Source organism: Ranitomeya variabilis, chromosome 5 (genome assembly GCF_051348905.1).
Source record: "Ranitomeya variabilis isolate aRanVar5 chromosome 5, aRanVar5.hap1, whole genome shotgun sequence".
Taxonomy (NCBI): domain Eukaryota; kingdom Metazoa; phylum Chordata; class Amphibia; order Anura; family Dendrobatidae; genus Ranitomeya; species Ranitomeya variabilis.
Window position 1 is genome coordinate 178123781 of NC_135236.1, and position 21323 is coordinate 178145103.

Sequence of the window (21323 nt, forward strand, 5' to 3'; positions counted from 1 at the left end):
GGAGTCTGTCTGGATTTATCATTTTCTGTGAGCATACAGATCGGTTCATTGCTTGGTTATAAACAGGAGTTGTTGAATTTTTTACAGCTTTACCTGTATAACATCACCTTCATCCAGAACAAAGGACAATTTAGGATCTTTTTCCACCAGACTTCCATCTTCCAAAATTCCCATAAGATAGACAGTTACTTGTTGCCCAGGGAGTGGTATTGAGTCTTCACCACGACCTGGCCTCAGAATTTTTTTTCTCAACAGTTTGTCATCTGAAAGACACAAAAAGGCACAATAATATTTTATATAGTTTGAAGTTTATTCTTTTGTTTTATTGTTACTATAACTAAATGAATTATAGGTATGGCAGTGAATAATACGTTTTTTAACCTTTTTAATCCTGAAAGAAATGGAGTTATGGGGAAATGAAACATTTCCTACAGTGGCCCAAAACATGGAATAGGTCAGCTGGAATCAAATCTATGCTAGTTAAAGTGACATTTTATTTTTCCTGGCTACATTAAGCCAGACCAGTCATCTGCAGTACATAGATTATTAAGAGAAGTGAGAGACAGAGCTCAGTCTGCTAAAATGGAGAGACTTGAATGGTAATGAAAATTGTGCAGAAATACATTAAATCATTGACCTTGTATAAGCACTTTGAGTGATGCCCTACAGTGACCTGCAGCTATTGGTAGCTTTCACGCCCCAAGAAAGCCTGTGTTAAGAATAGCATGACCTGTCAGCGATAGAGACAGTCCTGCCCCAACAGAAGAAGCATTAGCGAAACGGCGCTCCGGGATATCAGTTCAGGTGCTCCGACTCTGAGGCTCGGCCACATCTCTTTATTTCTACCCACATTTCAGGTAATTTGCCTTTACCATATAATTCCCTTCCTTATCCTTTGGTACTTTTTGTCATATGTAGCTTCTACTTTCCGGTACATTAGCAGCCTGGTGTTGCACTATCTGGACATATGATTTTCTTGGTGCCCTCTCTTTCAGAGATTGTTACCTCTTAGGGATTTTTTCACATACACATGGTACTATGTTGGTGTAGTTTCGTTTAATACTGGCCGTGCCCTTCTTATTTATCAATATAAATCTTTGTTTTGCATATTTGGCCTTTGGTTAACTTATTTATATTAATTGCTGGGTTATTCACCCTATATACCATATTATATTTTCCAATGTATAACCGCCATTTTTTGCACTGCATACAAGGGTATTGGTTAATGTATTAATTTAACACGCTTATGTCGGATTCTGTACCTTGCTAATTCCCCCATTGTTTGTCCTGGTGGTATTTTTCCCCTTTTTATTTTTAATTCACTTTTGTCTAAACTTGTTTTAATATTTATTAATACAATTTACCTTTTTATATCTATGTTCTTACTTCACTTCTTTCCTCCTATGGTATTCCATAGTAGAATATGTTGTTGCGATAGAGACAGTGTCTGAATGCAAACTGGTTATGTGGCCTGAGATGGAGAGTTACCTGTGGCACGAGAAAATTAGGTATATAGTAGCCTGTATTGGAAGGCCTAGAATCATAGTATCATAGAATGTTAGAGTTGGAAGGTACCTTTAGTGTCATTGTGTCCAACCCCCTGCTCAAGGATTCACTAAACCATCTCAGACATCTGTCCAGCCTCTGATTGAAGACTTCCATTGAATGAGAACTCACTATCTCTCGATGCAGCCTGCTCCACTCACTGATCACCCTCACTATCAACATTTTTTTCAAATATCTGTATCTTCTCTTTTTCAGTTTCATTGCATTGCTTCTCGTGTTTCCATGTGCAAATGAGAATAAAGATGATCCCTCTATAAGTTGATATCCCTTCAGATATTTGTAGGCAGCTATTAAGTCTCCTCTTAGCCTTCTTTTCTGCAAGCTAAACATTTTCATATCCTTTAACTGTTCTTTGTAGGACATAGTTTGCAGTTTGCTCACCATCCTGGATCCAAGAAGTATCGTTTCTCCTTGCGGAGAGTGACATGATAAGCATGTCGAGGTGAGGAGACTAAAAGCCGCAATGCTCCTCTGGGAAATATGCAAATTGTCTCTTCAGAACTAGAACTCTAGTGCCACCTATTGGAAGTAGCAATCCTAACAGTCAATGTCAACCCTTTAACGAGCCTTGTCACATGACTTAGGATAATAGCCAAACCAGAATCTCAATTTGCAGACACTGTGTTTCGGGGTACTGCCCCTCGTCAGTGCAAAGTGGAGATCTGGTTTGGCTGATTGAGAGGCATCTGACCGGGATCCAAGAAGTATTGTTTCTCCTTGCGGAGAGTGACATGATAATCATGTCGAGGTGAGGAGACTTAAAGCCGCAATGCTCCTCTGGGAAATATGCAAATTGTCTCTTCAGAGAGGAAGAGGACTAGAACTCTAGTGCCACCTATTGGAAGTAGCAATCCTAACAGTCAATGTCGACCCTTTAACGAGCTTTGTCGACATTGACTGTTAGGATTGCTACTTCCAATAGGTGGCACTAGAGTTCTAGTCCTCTTCCTCTCTTGCATATTTCCCAGAGGAGCATTGCGGCTTTAAGTCTCCTCACCTCGACATGCTTATCATGTCACTCTCCGCAAGGAGAAACGATACTTCTTGGATCCCGGTCAGACGCCTCTCAAACAGCCAAACCAGATCTCCACTTCCAATAGGTGGCACTAGAGTTCTAGTCCTCTTCCTTACCATCCTGGTAACTCTTGTCTGAACTTTTTCAAGTTTTTATGTCTTTTTTAAAATATGGTGCCCAGAACTGGACACAGTAATCCAGATGAGGTCAGACCAAGGAGGAGTAGAGGGGGATATTTACTTCATGTTATCTAGACTCTATGCTTATCTTAATACATCCCAAAACTGTGTTTGTCTTTTTGGCTGCTGGATCACACTGTTGACTCATGTGCAGTCAGTGAACTATTAGTATACCCAAGTCTTTTTCACACGTGCAGTTGCTTAGTTCTATTCCTCCTATTCTGTAGATGTAATTTTTGTTTTCTTGCACAGATGTAGAATCTTGTATTCCCCCTTGTTAAATAAAATTCTATTAGTTGCTGCCCATTGTTGAAGCTAGATACTTCTGAATCTTTTCCTTGCCTTCTCTCGTGCTTGCTATCCCTCCTAGCTTTGCATTATTATTATTATTATTATTATTATTTATTTATATAGCACCATTAATTCCATGGTGCTGTACATGAGAAAGGGGTTACATACAGGGTTATAGATATCATTTACAGTAAACAGGTTAACAGTGAAACACTGGTACAGAGGGGAGAGGACCCTGTCCTTGCGGACTTACATTCTATGGGATAGTGGGGAAGAGACAGAAGGTAGGAGTGATTATTTTATTTGCATTATCTGCAAATTTGATTAGCTTACCTTCAGTTCCCTTATCTAGGTCATTTATAAAAATGTTGAAGAACACTGGGGCTAGAACCAAACCTTGTGGTACCAAACTTGTAACACTATTCCAACTGGATGCTCAACCATTTATTACCACTCTTTGAGTGTGATCACTGGGCCAGTTATGAATCCACCTAACCATAGCCTTATCAATCCCATACTTGGTCAATTTTTCAATAAGAATAGTATGAGATACTTTATGAAATGATTTACTTAACTTGAAGTATGCTATGTCTACTGCATTTTCCTGATTCATCCAGTCAGTGATTCCATCATTGAAGGAAATTAGAATAGTCTGGCATGACTTGTTTGCTACAAACCCATGCAGGCTCTGATTAATTACTGTATTCTTATCCAACTACTTACCTACATGCTGTTTAATAATTTGTTCAAAGATCTTTCCTGCTATAGAAGTAAGGCTCACTGGCCTGTAATTTTCTGTCTCCTTCTTCTTTAATTTTTTTAAGATAGGGACTTTTACCCTTCTCTAATCTTCTGGGACTTCTCCTGTTCTCCAGTAATCTTCAAAGATTCTGTCTAGTGATTCTGCAATTTCCTCTGCTAACTCTTTCAGTACCCTAGGATGTAATTCATGTGGACCAGGAGATTTAAATTCATTTAAATTAGCTAAAGGTACCGTTACACTAAACGACTTACCAACGATCATGACCAGCGATACGACCTGGCCGTGATCGTTGGTAAGTCGTTGTGTGGTCGCTGGTGAGCTGTCACACAGACAGCTCTCTCCAGCGACCAACGATCAGGGGAACGACTTCGGCATCGTTGAAACTGTCTTCAACGATGCCAAAGTCCCCCTGCAGCACCCGGGTAACCAGGGTAAACATCGGGTTACTAAGTGCAGGGCCGAGCTTAGTAACCCGATATTTACCCTGGTTACCATTGTAAAAGTAAAAAAAAAAACAGTGCATACTCACATTCCGATGTCTGTCACGTCCCCCGCCGTCAGCTTCCCGCACTGACTGTGTCAGCGCCGGCCGTAAAGCAGAGCACAGCGGTGACGTCACCGCTGTGCTCTTCTTTACGGCCGGCACTGACAGTCATTGCGGGAAGCTGACGGCGTGGTACATGACAGCCATCGGAATGTGAGTATGTAGTGTTTTTTTTTTACTTTTACAATGGTAACCAGGGTAAATATCGGGTTACTAAGCGCGGCCCTGCGCTTAGTAACCCGATGTTTACCCTGGTTACAAGTGAACACATCGCTGGATCGGCGTCACACACGCCGATCCAGCGATGACAGCGGGTGATCGGCGACCAAAAAAAGGTCCTGATCATTCCCTACGACCAACGATCTCCCAGCAGGGGCCTGATCGTTGGTCGCTGTCACACATAACGAGATCGTTAGCGGGATCGTTGCTACGTCACAAAAAAAGTGTGACGTTGCAACGATATCGTTAACGAAATCGTTATGTGTGAAGGTACCTTAAGTGTTCCTCACCATGTCTCTGTTAATAGATAATGGATTCTTTTGTTCCTTTGATAGCACAGTGAAGATCAGTTGATGTTTACATTTGCTTTCTTAGAGAACATAGATGCAAACTAGGAATTTAAAAGTTTGGCCCTCTCAATATCATTTTTAGACACTTCACCTTTTTCATCCTGTAATAATTCTATAGCATCTTTGAATTTTCTTTAGCTTTTGACATAACCCAAAATCCTTTTTTATTACTTTTGCTCTCCCTTGCAAGCCTCTTTTCATTACTGACTTTAGCTTTTCTAATGCTTGCCCTGCATTCCCCACACACAGCATTATATTATTCTTTAGATATGACCCCTCTTTCCCTTTGCTATACCATATTTTGCGCACCATAAGACGCACCCCAAATTTTGGGCAGGAAAATAGGAAAAAAATGTTTTGAAACAAACATGAGGTGCATGCGCAGATTGAGAGCTCATTCCAGATCTCTTTTCACAAAATCTCAATCTGCGCTTGGACCACCTCTGGTGGCCATTTTCCAAAAGCCCACCACAGGGAAATCAATGGGAAAGAGGACTCCATTCAGTGCCAACATCTTAGGAGAGCCCAGGACCCACAGCTTCGCAATGTCGGAACATCGCCTCCTTCAAGCACAGGGGTCCGCAGAATCTCCCCACTCCTGCTACCACCGGGCTCCTGTAGCAGCGACCCTGATTTCTGTGACCCTGCTCCACCACCGCTGCCCAACGGTAAGCTACCTTTGGATTATACGATGCACCCCATTTTCCTTCCAAATTTGTAATCGCTAAAAAGAAAAAAATAAATGTTATTTTTCGAAGTATTTATTTCTGTGATCCTCTATCCTGGTCCATTTAATTGCTTCCAATTCTTCCTTCTTCTTGGGATTGTTACTCATTGTGCAGTGAGAATTTCATTCAAAATATCCCATCCTTCTTGGACATTTCTGTCCTTTAGAACATTGGACTTTCCCACCCTCTTTCTGAGTTTGTTAAAATCTGTCTTTCTGAAGTCCAACCTTTACGTTTGAGTCCTCACAGGTCTTCCTCCTCCTATAATCCAAAATTCGAGGATAACATGTTCTCTGTCTCCTAAATTCCCAGCCACCTTTACGTCCTCAAACATTTCCTCCCTGTTGGTAAGAATTAGGTCCAAGATTGCAGATCCTCTTGTTCTCTCTTCTACCTTTTGAAAGATAAAGTTGTCAGCAAGAGAAGATATGAATTTTCTGGACCCATTACTTTTGCCTAAGAAAAATTCCCAATGATCTGGATAGTTAAAATCTCCCATGTCGGACCTTTTTTGAGAAGAAAGACATCTGATGTATAAAGAGTTCATTTATATCTTCAATCTGTACAGGTGGCCTATGGTAAACACCTACAATAGTGTCCTTTCTGTTCTTCTCTCCTTGTATTCTTATCTAAACAGTTTCTACAGAGCTACCATTCTCTGAACCTTAGTTCTCTTTGGAGATATATGCTTTCCTAACATACAATTCAGTACCTCCTCCCCTCTTGTTAAGCCTGTTTCTTAGAAATAAGTTGTAGCCTTAAAGGTTTGTATTCCAATCATGTGTATCATTCCATCAAGTTTCAGTGATGCCTATGACATCACATCTGTCTTCCCGTGTTAGCAGGTCCAATTTTCCCATGTTCTGTGCATTGGTATAGACACATTTTAGTTTGTAGTTTGTTTCTCTTACTCCTCTATTTTCATTGAGAATCACGCAAGCGCTACCCTGCTTTGCTTTCATTAACAGAGTGCCACAAGCCCACGTGATGCTGGGCAGTGACTTGCAGTGAAACTCGTCCCACAGCCCATTTTGATATACGAAAGATATATATCTTTGCACTGTGTTAGCCACAGGCCAGTCACTCAGGGAGACTGGGTCCCACCTCGGTGATGCCGGGTCAGCTTCCAAATCTGGTAGTTGACGTGACATCCTCGGACATCAGAAGCAGCTGCAGCTGGGGGTCATGTAATGAGGATTAGCGGACAGCGATAGCGCCACTCATAGGCACATTTGGAAACGCAAGGTATTTGAACAAAGCCTTATTTCCAAGGTTTAAATCAATCTGTCTACTACACATTGTAGCGAACAACCTCTTTAAAGTTTCATAAAAGCTCTTTTTAGGACTTGTTCTCACTTTGCATTTTTTTGCCTTGTTTTTTACCTCAGAAAAAAATGAAATGTTTTAAGCCATGTGCACATGATGCGGATTTTGCTGTGGGTCTGCAGCAGTTTCCCATGAGTTTACAGTAATAATAATAATAATTTTTTTATTTATATAGCGCCAACATATTCCGCAGCGCTTTACAACTTATAGAGGGGACGTGTGCAGACAATAGACATTACAGCATAACAGAAATCACAGTTCAAAATAGATACCAGGAGGAATGAGGGCCCTGCTCGCAAGCTTACAAACTATGAGGAAAAGGGGGGACACGAGAGGTGGATGGTAACAATTGCTTTAGTTATTTGGACCAGCCATAGTGTAAGGCTCGGGTGTTCATGTAAAGCTGCATAAACCAGTTAACTGCCTAAGTATGTAGCAGTACAGACACAGAGGGCTATTAACTGCATAAAGTGTATGAGAACATGATGCAAGGAACCTGATTATGTTTTTTTTTTTTTGAATGGGCCACACAGGGATGGTTAGGTTAACGCATTGAGGCGGTAGGCCAGTCTGAACAAATGAGTTTTTAGGGCACACTTAAAACTGTGGGGATTGGGGATTAATCGTATTAACCTAGGTAATGCATTCCAAAGAATCGGCGCAGCACGTGTAAAGTCTTGGAGACGGGAGTGGGAGGTTCTGATTATTGAGGATGCTAACCTGAGGTCATTAGCGGAGCGGAGGGCACGGGTAGGGTGGTAGACTGAGACCAGAGAGGAGATGTAGGGTGGTGCTGAGCCATGGAGTGCTTTGTGGATGAGGGTAGTAGTTTTGTACTGGATTCTGGAGTGGATGGGTAGCCAATGTAATGACTGGCACAAGGTAGAGGCATCGGTGTAACGGTTGGTGAGGAATATGATTCTGGCAGCAGCATTCAGGACAGAATGGAGCGGGGAGAGTTTGGTAAGAGGGAGGCCGATTAGTAGAGAGTTACAATAGTCCAGACGAGAATGAATAATTGAGACAGTAAGAGTTTTTGCAGAGTCGAAAGTAAGAAAAGGGCGAATTCTAGAAATGTTTTTGAGATGCAGATAAGAAGAGCAAGCCAGTGATCGGATGTGGGGGGTGAATGAAAGCTCGGAATCAAGGATGACCCCAAGGCAGCGGGCATGTTGCTTTGGAGTAATGATGGAACCGCACACGGAGATGGCAATGTCAGGCAAAGGTAGGTTAGTAGAGGGAGAGAACACGAGGAGTTCAGTTTTTGACAGGTTCAGTTTCAGATAGAGGGAGGACATGATGTTAGAGACAGCGGTAAGACAATCACTGGTGTTTTCTAAAAAGGTCGGCGTGATAACAGGAGCAGAGGTGTATAATTGGGTGTCGTCAGCATAGAGATTGTACTGGAAACCAAATCTACTGATTGTCCAATAGGGGCAGTATACAAAGAGAAGAGGAGGGGGCCTAGGACTGATCCTTGAGGAACCCCAACAGTAAGGGGAAGGTGAGAGGAGGAGGAACCAGCAAAACATACAGTGAAGGATCGGTCAGAGAGATAGGAGAACCAAGAGAGAACGGTGTCCTTGAGGCCGATGGAGCGGAGCATAGTGAGGAGGAACTGATGATCCACAGTATCGAATGCTGCAGAGAGATCCAAGAGAATTAGCATGGAGTAGTGACCATTAGATTTAGCTGTTAATAGGTCATTAGAGACTTTAGTGAGGGCAGTTTCAGTAGAGTGTAAAGAGCGGAAGCCAGATTGAAGAGGGTCGAGAAGAGAGTTATCTGAGAGATAGCGGGTAAGATGGGAGTGGACCAGGCGTTCGAGGAGTTTAGAGATGAAGGGAAGATTAGAGACAGGTCTATGATTAGAGGCACAATTTTGGTCGAGGGAGGGTTTTTTAAGTAATGGATGTATGATGGCATGCTTAAATGAGGAGGGAAAAATACCGGAAGTGAGGGAAAGGTTGAATATTTTTGTTAGGTGAGAGGTGACAGCCGGGGAAAGGGACTGGAGATGTGACGGAATGGGGTCACTGGTGCAAGTGGTCGGGCGAGAAGATGCAAGGAGCTTGCTTATGTAGCGCCCCCACTGCAGCAGGGCCGAGGGGTACCCGGTACCGGGCCTCTGAGTCTCTGCTCTGGGGTTGTCACGGTGGCTAGACCCGGTCCGTGACCCTGCTAAGGGGCGTACAGTAATAGATGTGGATGATGGGGGGTAGTGTAGTGCCGGTCGCAGTCAATAACGAGGACACCAGGTTGCAGTCTCTTTACCTCTTTACTAAAGGTCTCAAAGTCCTCAATCCGGAATACTGTTAACCAGGCTGCGCAAGTCCAGCCGGTCCGATGGCACCTCCAGAGGTGGAAATCTGTGCCTTCCTTCTAGCGCTATGTGTTGTGGTCCTCCCCTGCTGAGCTTACGGGATAGTCCCCACAACTGTTGTGTCTGTTTCTCGTGTTCCCTCACAACTCGATTAGATGATCTTCTGCTAATCTTCCGTCCCTCCCAGGTGTTATGGTTGGGACGCACCCGTATGACGGGTAGGCTCGGAGCTCTTCTGGGACCCTAGAGTCGCCCCTCTCCACAGGTTGCCCCCTATGTCTGCGTAGGTGATTTAAGTGAGACAGCCCGCCTGTGACTGACTGTCCTGCCGTTGGTTCGAAGTATGGCTTAGAGCTCTGTACCTCCTCGGCGTTCCGGCCGCCGGTTGTTTACGCCTCAGTAGGATGTTGCCTCGATCTTACAGCACGACTCCTATTCTCCTTCTTGCTTTGATCTCGTTTCTCACTCAGCACAATAAATCTCGCTTCTTGTCCTTTCTTAGGGCACCGCCGCTATGAAGTGCAGGCGCGGTCCCGTAGCTTTCTCTCTGTTTGCCAGGCCTCTGTCAGGATCCCACCCCTGACAGGGACCCTACCGAATCTTCCCCTGCAACACCCTCTGCCACAAGGTGTTGCCTGGTTCCAACCCAGTCAGCGCTCTTTCTAACTTCCTGCCTGACCCCCAGTTTTACCAGTATGCGAGAAGTGGCCTAATGAATAGTACCCTTAGCTCCCCCTGGAGGCCCGACGGTGAAATGTATTGGTGTATGTGATACCTGGTCAGATGAACTCCTTCAGTGCCATCAAACGTACCATAGCCCCCCTTAGCGGCGGAGCCACAGTACTGCAACGACCAGGACTCTGGGGCGCTGCACTTACTTCTACTTCTGTAACTGGTTCAAAGTCAGAGAGTGAACTAGATGCAGTGGGGGAGGGAGGACAGTGCATGTTATGAAGAGATTGGGAGATAATTTCCTGTCGAATGTGGTCAATTTTTTCTTTGAAGTAATTGGCCAGATCGTCAGCGCGGAGATCTGTGGTTGGGGCCTGCTCTCTTGGGTTGAGTAGGGACTGGAAAGTGTCAAAGAGACGTTTAGGGTTATTTGACAGTGAGGTGATGAGGGTGTTGAAATAGGTTTGCTTGGAGAGGTGAAGGGCAGAGTTGTATGTTTTTAGCATGAACTTATAATGGATGAAATCTTCGGGTAGATTAGATTTTCTCCACAGACGTTCGGCGCACCTGGAGCACCGCTGCAGGAAACGTGTTTGCAGCGTGTGCCACGGTTGTTGCCATCTGTGCTGAGTTGTTCTATGTATAGGAGGTGCAGCTTCATCCAGGGCACTTTGCAGGGTTTCATTGTAATGCTTCAGAGCAGAATCAGGGCATGAGATGGAGAAGATTGGGGCCAATGAGGACTGCAAGTTCTTCATAAGTTTCTGGGTGTTAATAGCCTGTATGTTTCTATAAGTGTGGAAAGTGGGGGTGACCTGAGCGGGATCGCAGTTCTTGATAGAGAATGAAAGAAGGTTGTGGTCAGAAAGCGGGAGAGGGAAGTTTGTGAAATCATCAACTGAGCAAAGCCGGGAGAAGACCAAGTCAAGGGAGTTTCCATCTTCATGCGTTGGAGAGTTAGTATGCTGCGAGAGGCCGAAAGAGGAGGTTAGAGATAAAAGGTGAGAAGCAGATGGGGAGAGGGGAGAAGCAATGGGGATGTTGAAATCACCCATGATAAGGGTGGGGGTGTCACAGGAGAGAAAGTGTGGAAGCCAGGTGGCAAAGTGATCCAGGAACTGATGAGAGGGGTCGGGAGGACGATACACCACCGCCACTCGCATGGAGAAGGGGACATAGAGTCTGACAGCATGGACCTCAAAGGAAGGGAATACAAGTGAGGGTACTTGGGGGATAACTTGGAAGGTACATTTGGGTGAAAGGAGCAGACCAAGGCCTCCACCTGCTCTGTTGTCTGATCTTGGGGTATGAGAAAAGTGTAGTCCACCATATGAAAGAGCAGCAGCGGTGGTGTCTGACTGCTGAATCCAGGTTTCAGTAAGAGCCAGGAGATTAAGAGAGTTAGAAAGGAAGAAGTCATGAATGAATGAGAGTTTATTACACACAGAGTGAGAATTCCAAAGGGCACAATTGGAAGAGACAGAAAGCATGCAGGGAATATTAATAAGGTTAGAGGGGTTTCTGGGTGTAGCAGTTGGGAGGTTTGACTGGCTATAACATGGGGGGCCGGGGTTGGGAGAGATGTCTCCAGTGACTAGGAGAAGGAGGATAGAAAGAGTGAGCAGATGGTTAAGTGATTTGTGAGAGCGTCTCTTGTGTTGGATGGTGGGACTAAATGGATCTGCGCTGTTAAGCAATGTGAACAGAGCATGAGTGCTATACATAGGAGAGGCAAGGACAGAGGGGCCAATATGGATGGAGTGTAAAGAGTTTTTGCAAGGGCGGTGAATGTGAGTGAATGCAGCAGCCAAGATATAGATTATACAGATACATATGGTGAGTATTTGTTCTGTTTCAAGTGAATAGGGAATAGGTTTAGATTGTCTTACCTGTCTCCTGCCCTGTCTAACTGCCATGTTATAACTGCCGAATACTTAGAAAAAAAGTACTTTGAATAAAAGTACACGAATAATAGTGCATGAATGCATCCCCAAGCTATGTCTACATTTATAGAAGGCTAGCTCTTAGATCTCACTTTTTTTTTTTTTTTTTTAGGGTGTTTCTCCCCCTCTCGTTACAAATCAATCTAACTCAGTTGAGACAGCAGGACACAATAAATGTAGTGATCAGATAAACAAATGTCCAGGTCTACATGGATCATAAACCCCTTTGAAACAGTTATGTGATCTCTCTGCATAAGGACAAGCAGAAGTGAGTTAAATATCTATAAACACAAACAAATGCATAATAACATGACTAACATATATAGATATATGCAGGATTCAACAGTACAATGTAAACCTATGGGAAACTGAAAAAGCAGTGCCCATGCTGCAGAAAAAAAAGCGCGTAAACGCAGCGGTTTACATTCCGCAGCATGTCAATTCTTTGTGCGGAATCCGCAGCGGTTTTACACCTGCTCCATAATAGAAAACCGCAGGTGTAAAACCGCAGTGGAATCTGCACAAAAACCGCGGTAAATCTGCAGTAAATCTGCTATAAATTCGCAGGAAAAATGCAGTGTTTTTGCCCTGTGGATTTATCAAATCCGCTGCTGAAAAAACAGCAGTGGACCATTTTACGTGTGCACATACCCTTACAGTACCAGCAAAGTGAATGAGATTTCTGAAATCTCATGTACTTACTTCCTATTTTTTTCCTCTGGGGATTTGAATCAGAAGGTTACGTTCACACATTCCTCCATCTTTGACACATATTTTCCACACATTTTTATAACGAAAAAGCGCAGTGTTTTACTGTACCTGTAAAGTGAATGAAATTTCTGAAATCACATGCACGTGCTGCTCATATTTTCCCTGCAGATTGGAAGAAGTTTTAAGAAGTTTAACTTTTTGCAGCATTTTTCACCCATTCAATTGAAGGTAAAAATATGTATAAAAAAGCACGCAAAAAACATGCGTATTTTGCACATCTTTTTTCCTGCCAACAGATTTTTCTGCTGCAAACACTGAACATGTGTACATCAAATGAATGGAGTAAAAAAAACGAAAAAAAAAACAACTTAAAAAACTAGAGTACAATACACAACAAAAACATGATAACTTTATGCAGTTTTTTTCCTGCCAAAAAACTGCTTTTTGGTGCAGAACAGTCTTCTGTAAATACTCAACGTGTGCACATAGCCTTACTCTGCTGACATAGGAACATTGTGAAATGACAATTGTCTTCAGGGATGTTGCAGACTGCGTCTTGCATGAGCCAAATTCTTAGAACCACTGCACATAATGTCACTACAGAGTCAAATCAGCACAGAGTATTCTGCTCATTGAAATAGCAGTTATTTAGAGGATTTAATGGTGTGTAGTCTAGAATTGTATATATAATTTAAGGGGTGGTAAACAACTTAATGATAAAATAATACATTATACTAGGATTTTGCAGGTTGTCAGCAGGGTACAACGTCTAATGTTAGTGCCCTGTAAATACTATTGCAAAGAATGAAGTGTTACCTTCTCTGTTGAAGTTTAATTAGAATGTTCAGAATTTCATAGATTGTAAAATCACTGGTGTATGTTTATTATGTAAGTTGGACAGTAAAATCCATTAATTGAAATGTTATGCAAATTAAAAAATAATTGGGGAATACCAAATGTTCAAACAAATAAAAAAAAAAATAGGCACATCAGGGGCTCTCCAAACATGACATGGGGTCCGCTAATTATGGCAGCAAATTTTACATTCAAAAAGTGAAATGGCGCTCCTTCCCTTCCGAGCCTTGCTGCGTGCCCAAACAGTAGATTTCTCCCACATATGGGGTATCGGCATTCTCAGGAGAAATTGCACAACAAATTGTATGGTCCATTTTCTCCTGTTAGCCTTGCAAAAGTAAAAAAAAAAATAGATCTAAAGGAAAAGTTTTGTGAAAGAAATGTAAATGTTTATTTTTTCCTTCCATATTCCAAAAGTTCCTGTGAAGCACCTGAGGGGTTAATATGCAGCGCCCCAGAGTCCTGGTCGTTGCAGTACTGTGGCTTCGCCACTAAGGGGAGCCATGGTGCGTTCGATGGCACTTAAGGAGTTCCTCTGATCAGGTATCACAGACACCAATATGTTTCACAGCAGGGCCTCCGGGGGGAGCTAAGGGTGCTATTCATTAGGCCACTCCCCACCATAGTGGGTAAACTGGGGGTCAGGCAGGAAGTTAGGAGAGAACGCTGACTGGATTGAACGAAGCAACACCTAGTGAGAGAGGGTGTTGTGGAGGAAGAGACAGTAGGGTCTCTGCCAGGGGTGGGATCCTGGCAGAGGTTTAGCATTGGAAAGAACGTAACGGGACCGTGCCTGCTCAGCATAGCGGCGGTGCCCAAGAAAGGACTAGAAGCGAGATAGATTGTGCTGAGTGAGAAACGAGATCAAGCAGACGGAGAATACCAGCAGGGGTTTTGTTGAAAGAGGCAGCACCTTGCTGAGGCGCATTACCGGTGGCCGGAACGCCGAGGGAGTGGAATAATATACAGCTTTAAGCCATACTCCAAACAGCGGCAGGACAGTCAGTCTCAGGCGGGCTGTCTACCACATATCACCTATGAAGTCTTGGGGGGCAATTGCGGGAGAGGGGCGTCACTAGGGTCCCGGAAGAACTCCAGGCCTACCTGACAAACGGGTGCCGTTCCAACCTGCATAACAGGGAGGGATGGAATAAGAGAGGAACATCTAATCGAGTTGTGAGGGAACTTAAGAAACAGACACAACAGTTGTGGGGTACTTTCCGTGAGCACAGCAGGGAAGGACTACAACACACAGCGCTAAGAAGGAAGGCACTGATTTCCACCTGTGAAGAGAACTCTGGAGGTGCCATTGGACCGGCCGGACTTGCGCAGCCTGGTGAACCGTATTCTGGACTGAGGACTCAGAGATCTCCAGTAAAGAGGTAAAGAGACTGCAACCTGGTGTCCTCGTTATTTATCGCGACCTGCACCCCACAACTGCACCGTTACAACACCACTTATTGCACCGGACGTCCCCCACTGACGGACAGGGCCACGGACCGGGTCTAGCCACCGTGACAACCCCAGGACTGAGATCCCAGAGGCCCGGCTCCGGGTACCCCTCGGCCCTGCGGCGGTGTGGGGGCGCTCCAACTTGGCGTCACGAACAGGATCTACTTAAGCCTGAAGAATCAGGTCATGTGTGCCTAGAGACTGTGATTTACTGTGCTTGAACTGTACTTTATTGCAAAGATTGTGTGCTGCGCCATTTGCCGCTAAAAAGTTCCCGCCAAAAGCTGCCGCCATTGCTACTTCGGAACAGAAGGAGGGCGTGCTATGGGAGGAGACTACCAGAATGGCGCGAGAAATGGATACCGCCCCCTGCGCTTCTGGCTGCAAGGGGATGACCTGCCCCAAAGCAGAGGACAACCTCCTGATTTGCAACAGCGGGAAGCGGGTGATGGAGAAGCCCGACCTCGGAGAAATGGCGGAGCCAGGTGCATGCACTGCCACCGACTATCAGGCAGCGATGATGAACAGCAAATGCCTGAGCGAGGAGGAAGCGATTCCGGCCTGCCCCTCCTCATCAGAGGCGGGCCTACGTCCACTGCAGCAGAAGGAACTGACTTCCTTGGAACAGATAGTGGAGCCGAACTCCCCGATCCCGACCTCGGAGCCAGCGGAGGAGGAGTCACAGCGAGCTGAGCTGCATCCGGGGATCCTATTGGAGGAGCCGCAGTCCGGGCCGCAGCCGACTCCAACATCCTTGTTAGGCTACGTTCACATTTGCGGTCCTCGCCGCAGCGTCGGGCGCCGCAGCGGCGCCGCATGCGTCATGCGCCCCTATATTTAACATGGGGGCGCATGGACATGCGGCGCACTTGCGTTTTGCGCCGCATGCGTCGCTGCGGCGCCCGCGTCCGGGCGCAGAGGACGCAGCAAGTTGCATTTTTGCTGCGTCCAAATTCAATGAAAAAAATGACGCATGCGGCGCAAAACGCAGCGTTGTGCATGCGTTTTGCTGCGGTTTTATTTGCGTTGTGCGTTGCGGCGCCGACGCTGCGGCGCACAACGCAAATGTGAACGTAGCCTTAATGGACCGGAGCGACACCGATGGAACCACATCAGGTGCAGGTATGGCAGACGCCCTTGCTCCCCCTCACGAGCCCGCTTCCACGACCCACCCCCCTCTCAGTAAGGGTCGACTCTTCTCGGCAGGGCTAATGGTGTTATCCCCCGATGACCTGGGGAGGATGGTGCCACCGCTGTCGACTAGAGTGAGGGAGCCTGTGGATGTGAGTCCAGATGGAGTAGTTCTTCGGTGGGACAGCCCCTGGGTTGGAACAGATGGATCCCAGGAGAACGGGTCCACTCTTGCGGTGCTTACGTGGGAACAATATAGACAGTGCTTGATTCTACAGTGGAAAGGACGGAAAGAGGCCGAGTCGAGGGGTCCATCGAGAACACCACAATCCTCTCCGGCATGGGATGACAGAGACGCGATAAGGCGGGGCACTGTGTTGGCCTACCATGCGAGAAGGGGGTGGGGCCTCATACATGAACTGGGATTGGATACTGACGTTTTTGTTGCACACTGTAATGTGAGGGCTCCCTGCTGTGGCCGAAGTGGAGAACCATTGCAAAAGGGGGATTCGGTGACCTACAGCCGCCACCAGAACCCGCTCGGGTGGTATGCACGGAATGTTCGGCGGTGTATGTCTGGAGCCGCGACCCTTACCGCCTCGGACCTGGTCCCAGGAGCACCCGATCTTGTCACCATCGCAACGGTGCGCCTGGTTGCGGCCACCGAGTTGGCCAGTCGAGTTCATCTTCACGTTCGAACCGCGGACGCTGGCACCACGGTGGCTGGGGGGACGGAGCCCGAGCCGCCTGAAAAAGAGTAAACCTCGGAAACCTGAAAATGTAAATAGTTACTGTTTGTTCCTTTGTTCCTGTTGCTGCTAAACCCGTCCAGGGTAAACTTTAAAAAGAAAAAAAAAAGGTGACCCCTTTGTTGACCCGGGGTCACTATTGTCGTTTTCCAGAAGTTTTTGCACAAAGTTACACGAACTGCAGTAATCATGGACTGTGCATGATTCAAACTTTCTTGTAAATAGTTTGCACCTTCTTAAAGGTGCTTCCTACTGGTTTTAGTTAAAGACACTTTGCGAAGATGCCATTCCGGAGCTCTGGTATGGACTGGTAGGCTGAGAAGAAGAGCTACCTCAGAAAGACTTGATCTCCTCTTAAAGGGGAGGTGGGAATTGAACCTGAAAGTGATACTGTTTTAGAACAGTAATGTCATGATGATGCTTTGCAAGAAATGTAACCGTTTTACATGAAAAGTTATATGTGTTTAATATGTTTGAAATGTGAAGCTTGAATAATGTTCTTCAAAAGGAAAGATGCAGAAAGCCTGTTGAGGTAGACTAGAGTTCTGCATGGATAGAAACGTAAGAAAGTAATAATGAAGGTGAGGATAGAAGGTAAACCCTGCGTCCCCATAGAAAGTTAGTTACTAAGGACAGAAAGTAGACCCGTAGGGGTTAGAGAGTGAGTCCTTATAGGAGCCAGGCAGAGTGGGCTCCATGTTCTCAAACTGAAAGGAATGTTATGTCTATACTATGTATAGTAGAGAAAGGCAGTAGGCCCTGGCTGAACGGGGCGGTCCTGTAAAAGAAAGGAGAGGCAGTAGGTCTGGTGCCATAGGGACAGGCGGTCCTGCAGGTTCAAAAGTAGGAGAATGAAGAGTTACCTTGCCCTGTAATGTGATTATAGGAAGGCCTTTGGTAAACTAAGAGTGTATGTTTCTTAAAGGCAATGTTAATTTATTGTTCCAGCATTTGCACTGAGTAGAATACCCGGTTGGGTAGCAGGAGTTATGTATAGCCTGAAGTTTACAATGTTGATTATGTTTGTAACGTTAAAAGTGTCCTCACCTCCCATAAAGGGAAGCCTGTTCAAGTATACTTATCGTTTTGCACTCAACAAAATTGTATGTCTTTTTGCTAATCTGTATTGTTGTTTTTCTTCCCAGTCCCGGAGTACTGTGTTTAACCAGGGGGGAGTGCAGCGCCCCAGAGTCCTGGTCGTTGCAGTACTGTGGCTTCGCCACTAAGGGGAGCCATGGTGCGTTCGATGGCACTGAAGGAGTTCCTCTGATCAGGTATCACAGACACCAATATGTTTCACAGCAGGGCCTCCGGGGGGAGCTAAGGGTGCTATTCATTAGGCCACTCCCCACCATAGTGGGTAAACTGGGGGTCAGGCAGGAAGTTAGGAGAGAACGCTGACTGGATTGAACGAAGCAACACCTAGTGAGAGAGGGTGTTGTGGAGGAAGAGACAGTAGGGTCTCTGCCAGGGGTGGGATCCTGGCAGAGGCTTAGCATTGGAAAGAACGTAACGGGACCGTGCCTGCTCAGCATAGCGGCGGTGCCCAAGAAAGGACTAGAAGCGAGATAGATTGTGCTGAGTGAGAAACGAGATCAAGCAGACGGAGAATACCAGCAGGGGTTTTGTTGAAAGAGGCAGCACCTTGCTGAGGCGCATTACCGGTGGCCGGAACGCCGAGGGAGTGGAATAATATACAGCTTTAAGCCATACTCCAAACAGCGGCAGGACAGTCAGTCTCAGGCGGGCTGTCTACCACATATCACCTATGAAGTCTTGGGGGGCAATTGCGGGAGAGGGGCGTCACTAGGGTCCCGGAAGAACTCCAGGCCTACCTGACAAACGGGTGCCGTTCCAACCTGCATAACAGGGAGGGATGGAATAAGAGAGGAACATCTAATCGAGTTGTGAGGGAACTTAAGAAACAGACACAACAGTTGTGGGGTACTTTCCGTGAGCACAGCAGGGAAGGACTACAACACACAGTGCTAAGAAGGAAGGCACTGATTTCCACCTGTGAAGAGAACTCTGGAGGTGCCATTGGACCGGCCGGACTTGCGCAGCCTGGTGAACCGTATTCTGGACTGAGGACTCAGAGATCTCCAGTAAAGAGGTAAAGAGACTGCAACCTGGTGTCCTCGTTATTTACCGCGACCTGCACCCCACAACTGCACCGTTACAACACCACTTATTGCACCGGACGTCCCCCACTGACGGACAGGGCCACGGACCGGGTCTAGCCACCGTGACAACCCCAGGACTGAGATCCCAGAGGCCCGGCTCCGGGTACCCCTCGGCCCTGCGGCGGTGTGGGGGCGCTCCAACTACACTTCTTGAATGTGGTTTTGAGTACCTCGAGGGGTGCAGTTTTTAGAATGGTGTCACTTTAGGGTATTTTATGACATATTGAAACCCCAAACTCACTTCAAATGTGATGTGGTCCCTAAAAAAAAATGGTTTTGTAAATTTTGTTGGAAAAATGAGAAATTGCTGGTCAACTTTTAACCCTTATAACTTCCTAACAAAAAAATTATGTTTTAAAAATAGTGCTGATGAAAAGTAGACATGTGGGAAATGTTATTTAGTAACTATTTTGTGTGATGTGACTCTGATTTAAGGGCATCAAAATTAAAAGTTAGAAAATTGCAAAATTTTCACCAAATTTCATTTTTTTTTTTACAAATAAATGCAAGTCATATCAAAGAAATGTTACCACTATCATGAAGTACAATATGTCAAAACAATCTCAGAATCAGCATTCCAGATTTATGACCTCATACAGTGACACTGGTCAGAATTGTAAAAATTGGCCTTGTCAGGAAAGTGAAAACAGGCTTCGGGGTGAAGGGGTTAAAAATTTTGTTATTTATACTTGTATCATTGATTCATGCAAAGTTTGTTAAAAGTACAGTTCATATTAAAGAGTACAGGATATTTTATTTTAGTTTGTTGAAATTGGAAACATGTATTTTTAATTGGCTCATATTTTTACAATGGCCTCTGCAGGATACTTTTACCTTTTAGCTTTCATTACTTTTGAAATAATAAAAAATGCCTGGAAAAAATAAATCATTGGGTTATCTTGGTTTTGCTTGACAATTAGAGTCAGTTTATTAACTCCATGGGTAATAGTAGCAGCTAACTGCTTGTGACAGCCATTACAATGTCCATTGAGATGGTCACCAAGCTTTATACAAGCTCCAAATAGGATAATTTAATTTAGTGATGTATAATATTTATCTCACTGTATGTAAATGTTACATCATTCTTATCTATCTGCTGTGACCAGTGCAAGTTGTTAGCAGGAGGAATAAATTGCACACAAGTAATCAGGATTAATAAAAGATTTCATAAGGACAACAAAAGGACTTTTTCTGTTTAATTGATTTTTCATTATTGCTATATTATTTCTGACCTCCTGTGTATGATCACTGTATTAGTCACATTAATTACATCAATTATATAATAAATGCATAAATTTAAATATTACCATACCTGTTATATCTATCCACTGGTTTGAGGAGAAAATATATTTGAAGCCGTAGACTCTATCTTCAAGTACATCTTCCACTGCTTGAAAGAACTGCATCTCCTCCTCTTCAGGTGTGTTGTCCTCTATGGTGATGGGGGGCAAAAGAAATTTGACCGCCTTTCCAAAACTAGGTATCCTTTGCAGGATCCTTTCATTTCTCTTGTGTTCACACTGTTGTGGATCTGTCTCTTGCACAATTACAGTGGGTATCTTGTCAAGGTCTCCTTTGCTCTGTAGTTCAAGTGATGTATTCCACAAGGTCCCATGTTCTGTAGGATCTGGGATCTTCCCGGTCTGGAGGATGTCTTGTGGCATCACCTCTTTTACTAACTCCACTTTTAAAGAGATTTCTATCTTCTAAATAAGGGTGATGTGATGGTTTAGATCTCACTCCTCCTGCTGTCACATCATGTTTTGGTCTTCACTTGACTTACTATCTAATGAGTGTTTCAATATATATTTTACAGAGCAGGAAACACAAGCTCAGAAGACTGGCTGTCTTCAATCTGAAACCTGAGTCTAAATGTCTGTAATTCAATTACTGCTATTAACTGAATGATTAACATAAGCCTCTCTTCCCTCTCATACTGTCTATTTACATTCGTGTAAGGATCTTAAGTCCGTTGACTGAGGGCACATGAGACTTCATGACATTTGTACAGAGAAACAGTTGTTCTCTAGAGCCCGCATCATTGAGAAAACGAACAAATTCATGTCTTATTGGGTCACTTTTTCTTCAGACGTATGCTAGTTATTTCATGACTACATCGAGTTTTTCTAATTTAAGTTTTTACAAATTTTTCTACTTTTTTTCACAAGCTAATTTACGGCATACATAGTAATTTACGCTAATTGGCAATGAGAGCTGATTATAATCAATGTCATACATATGTAACGGAAAGCTGAACTAGAATCTCTCAGAAAGCTTCCATGGAAAAAAGATAAGGTTATATGACAATCAATCTGAAAAATGA

The 21323-nt window shown here is 44.6% G+C and overlaps 1 protein-coding gene across 1 annotated transcript in view; it reads right to left on the reverse strand.

The window, feature by feature from the left end:
- The window catches only part of LOC143775442 (peptidyl-prolyl cis-trans isomerase FKBP8-like), a 135815-nt gene extending 115007 nt beyond the window's left edge, over positions 1-20808 (reverse strand). Inside the window, exons 1-2 of the mRNA XM_077263575.1 lie at positions 20313-20808; positions 94-263 (exon numbers count right to left, since the gene is read on the reverse strand). Of these exons, the coding sequence (XP_077119690.1) occupies positions 94-263; positions 20313-20664 (522 nt within the window). The 5' untranslated portion in view covers positions 20665-20808. The remainder of the gene's footprint in view (positions 1-93; positions 264-20312) is intronic.
- Positions 20809-21323: the final 515 nt, after the last annotated feature.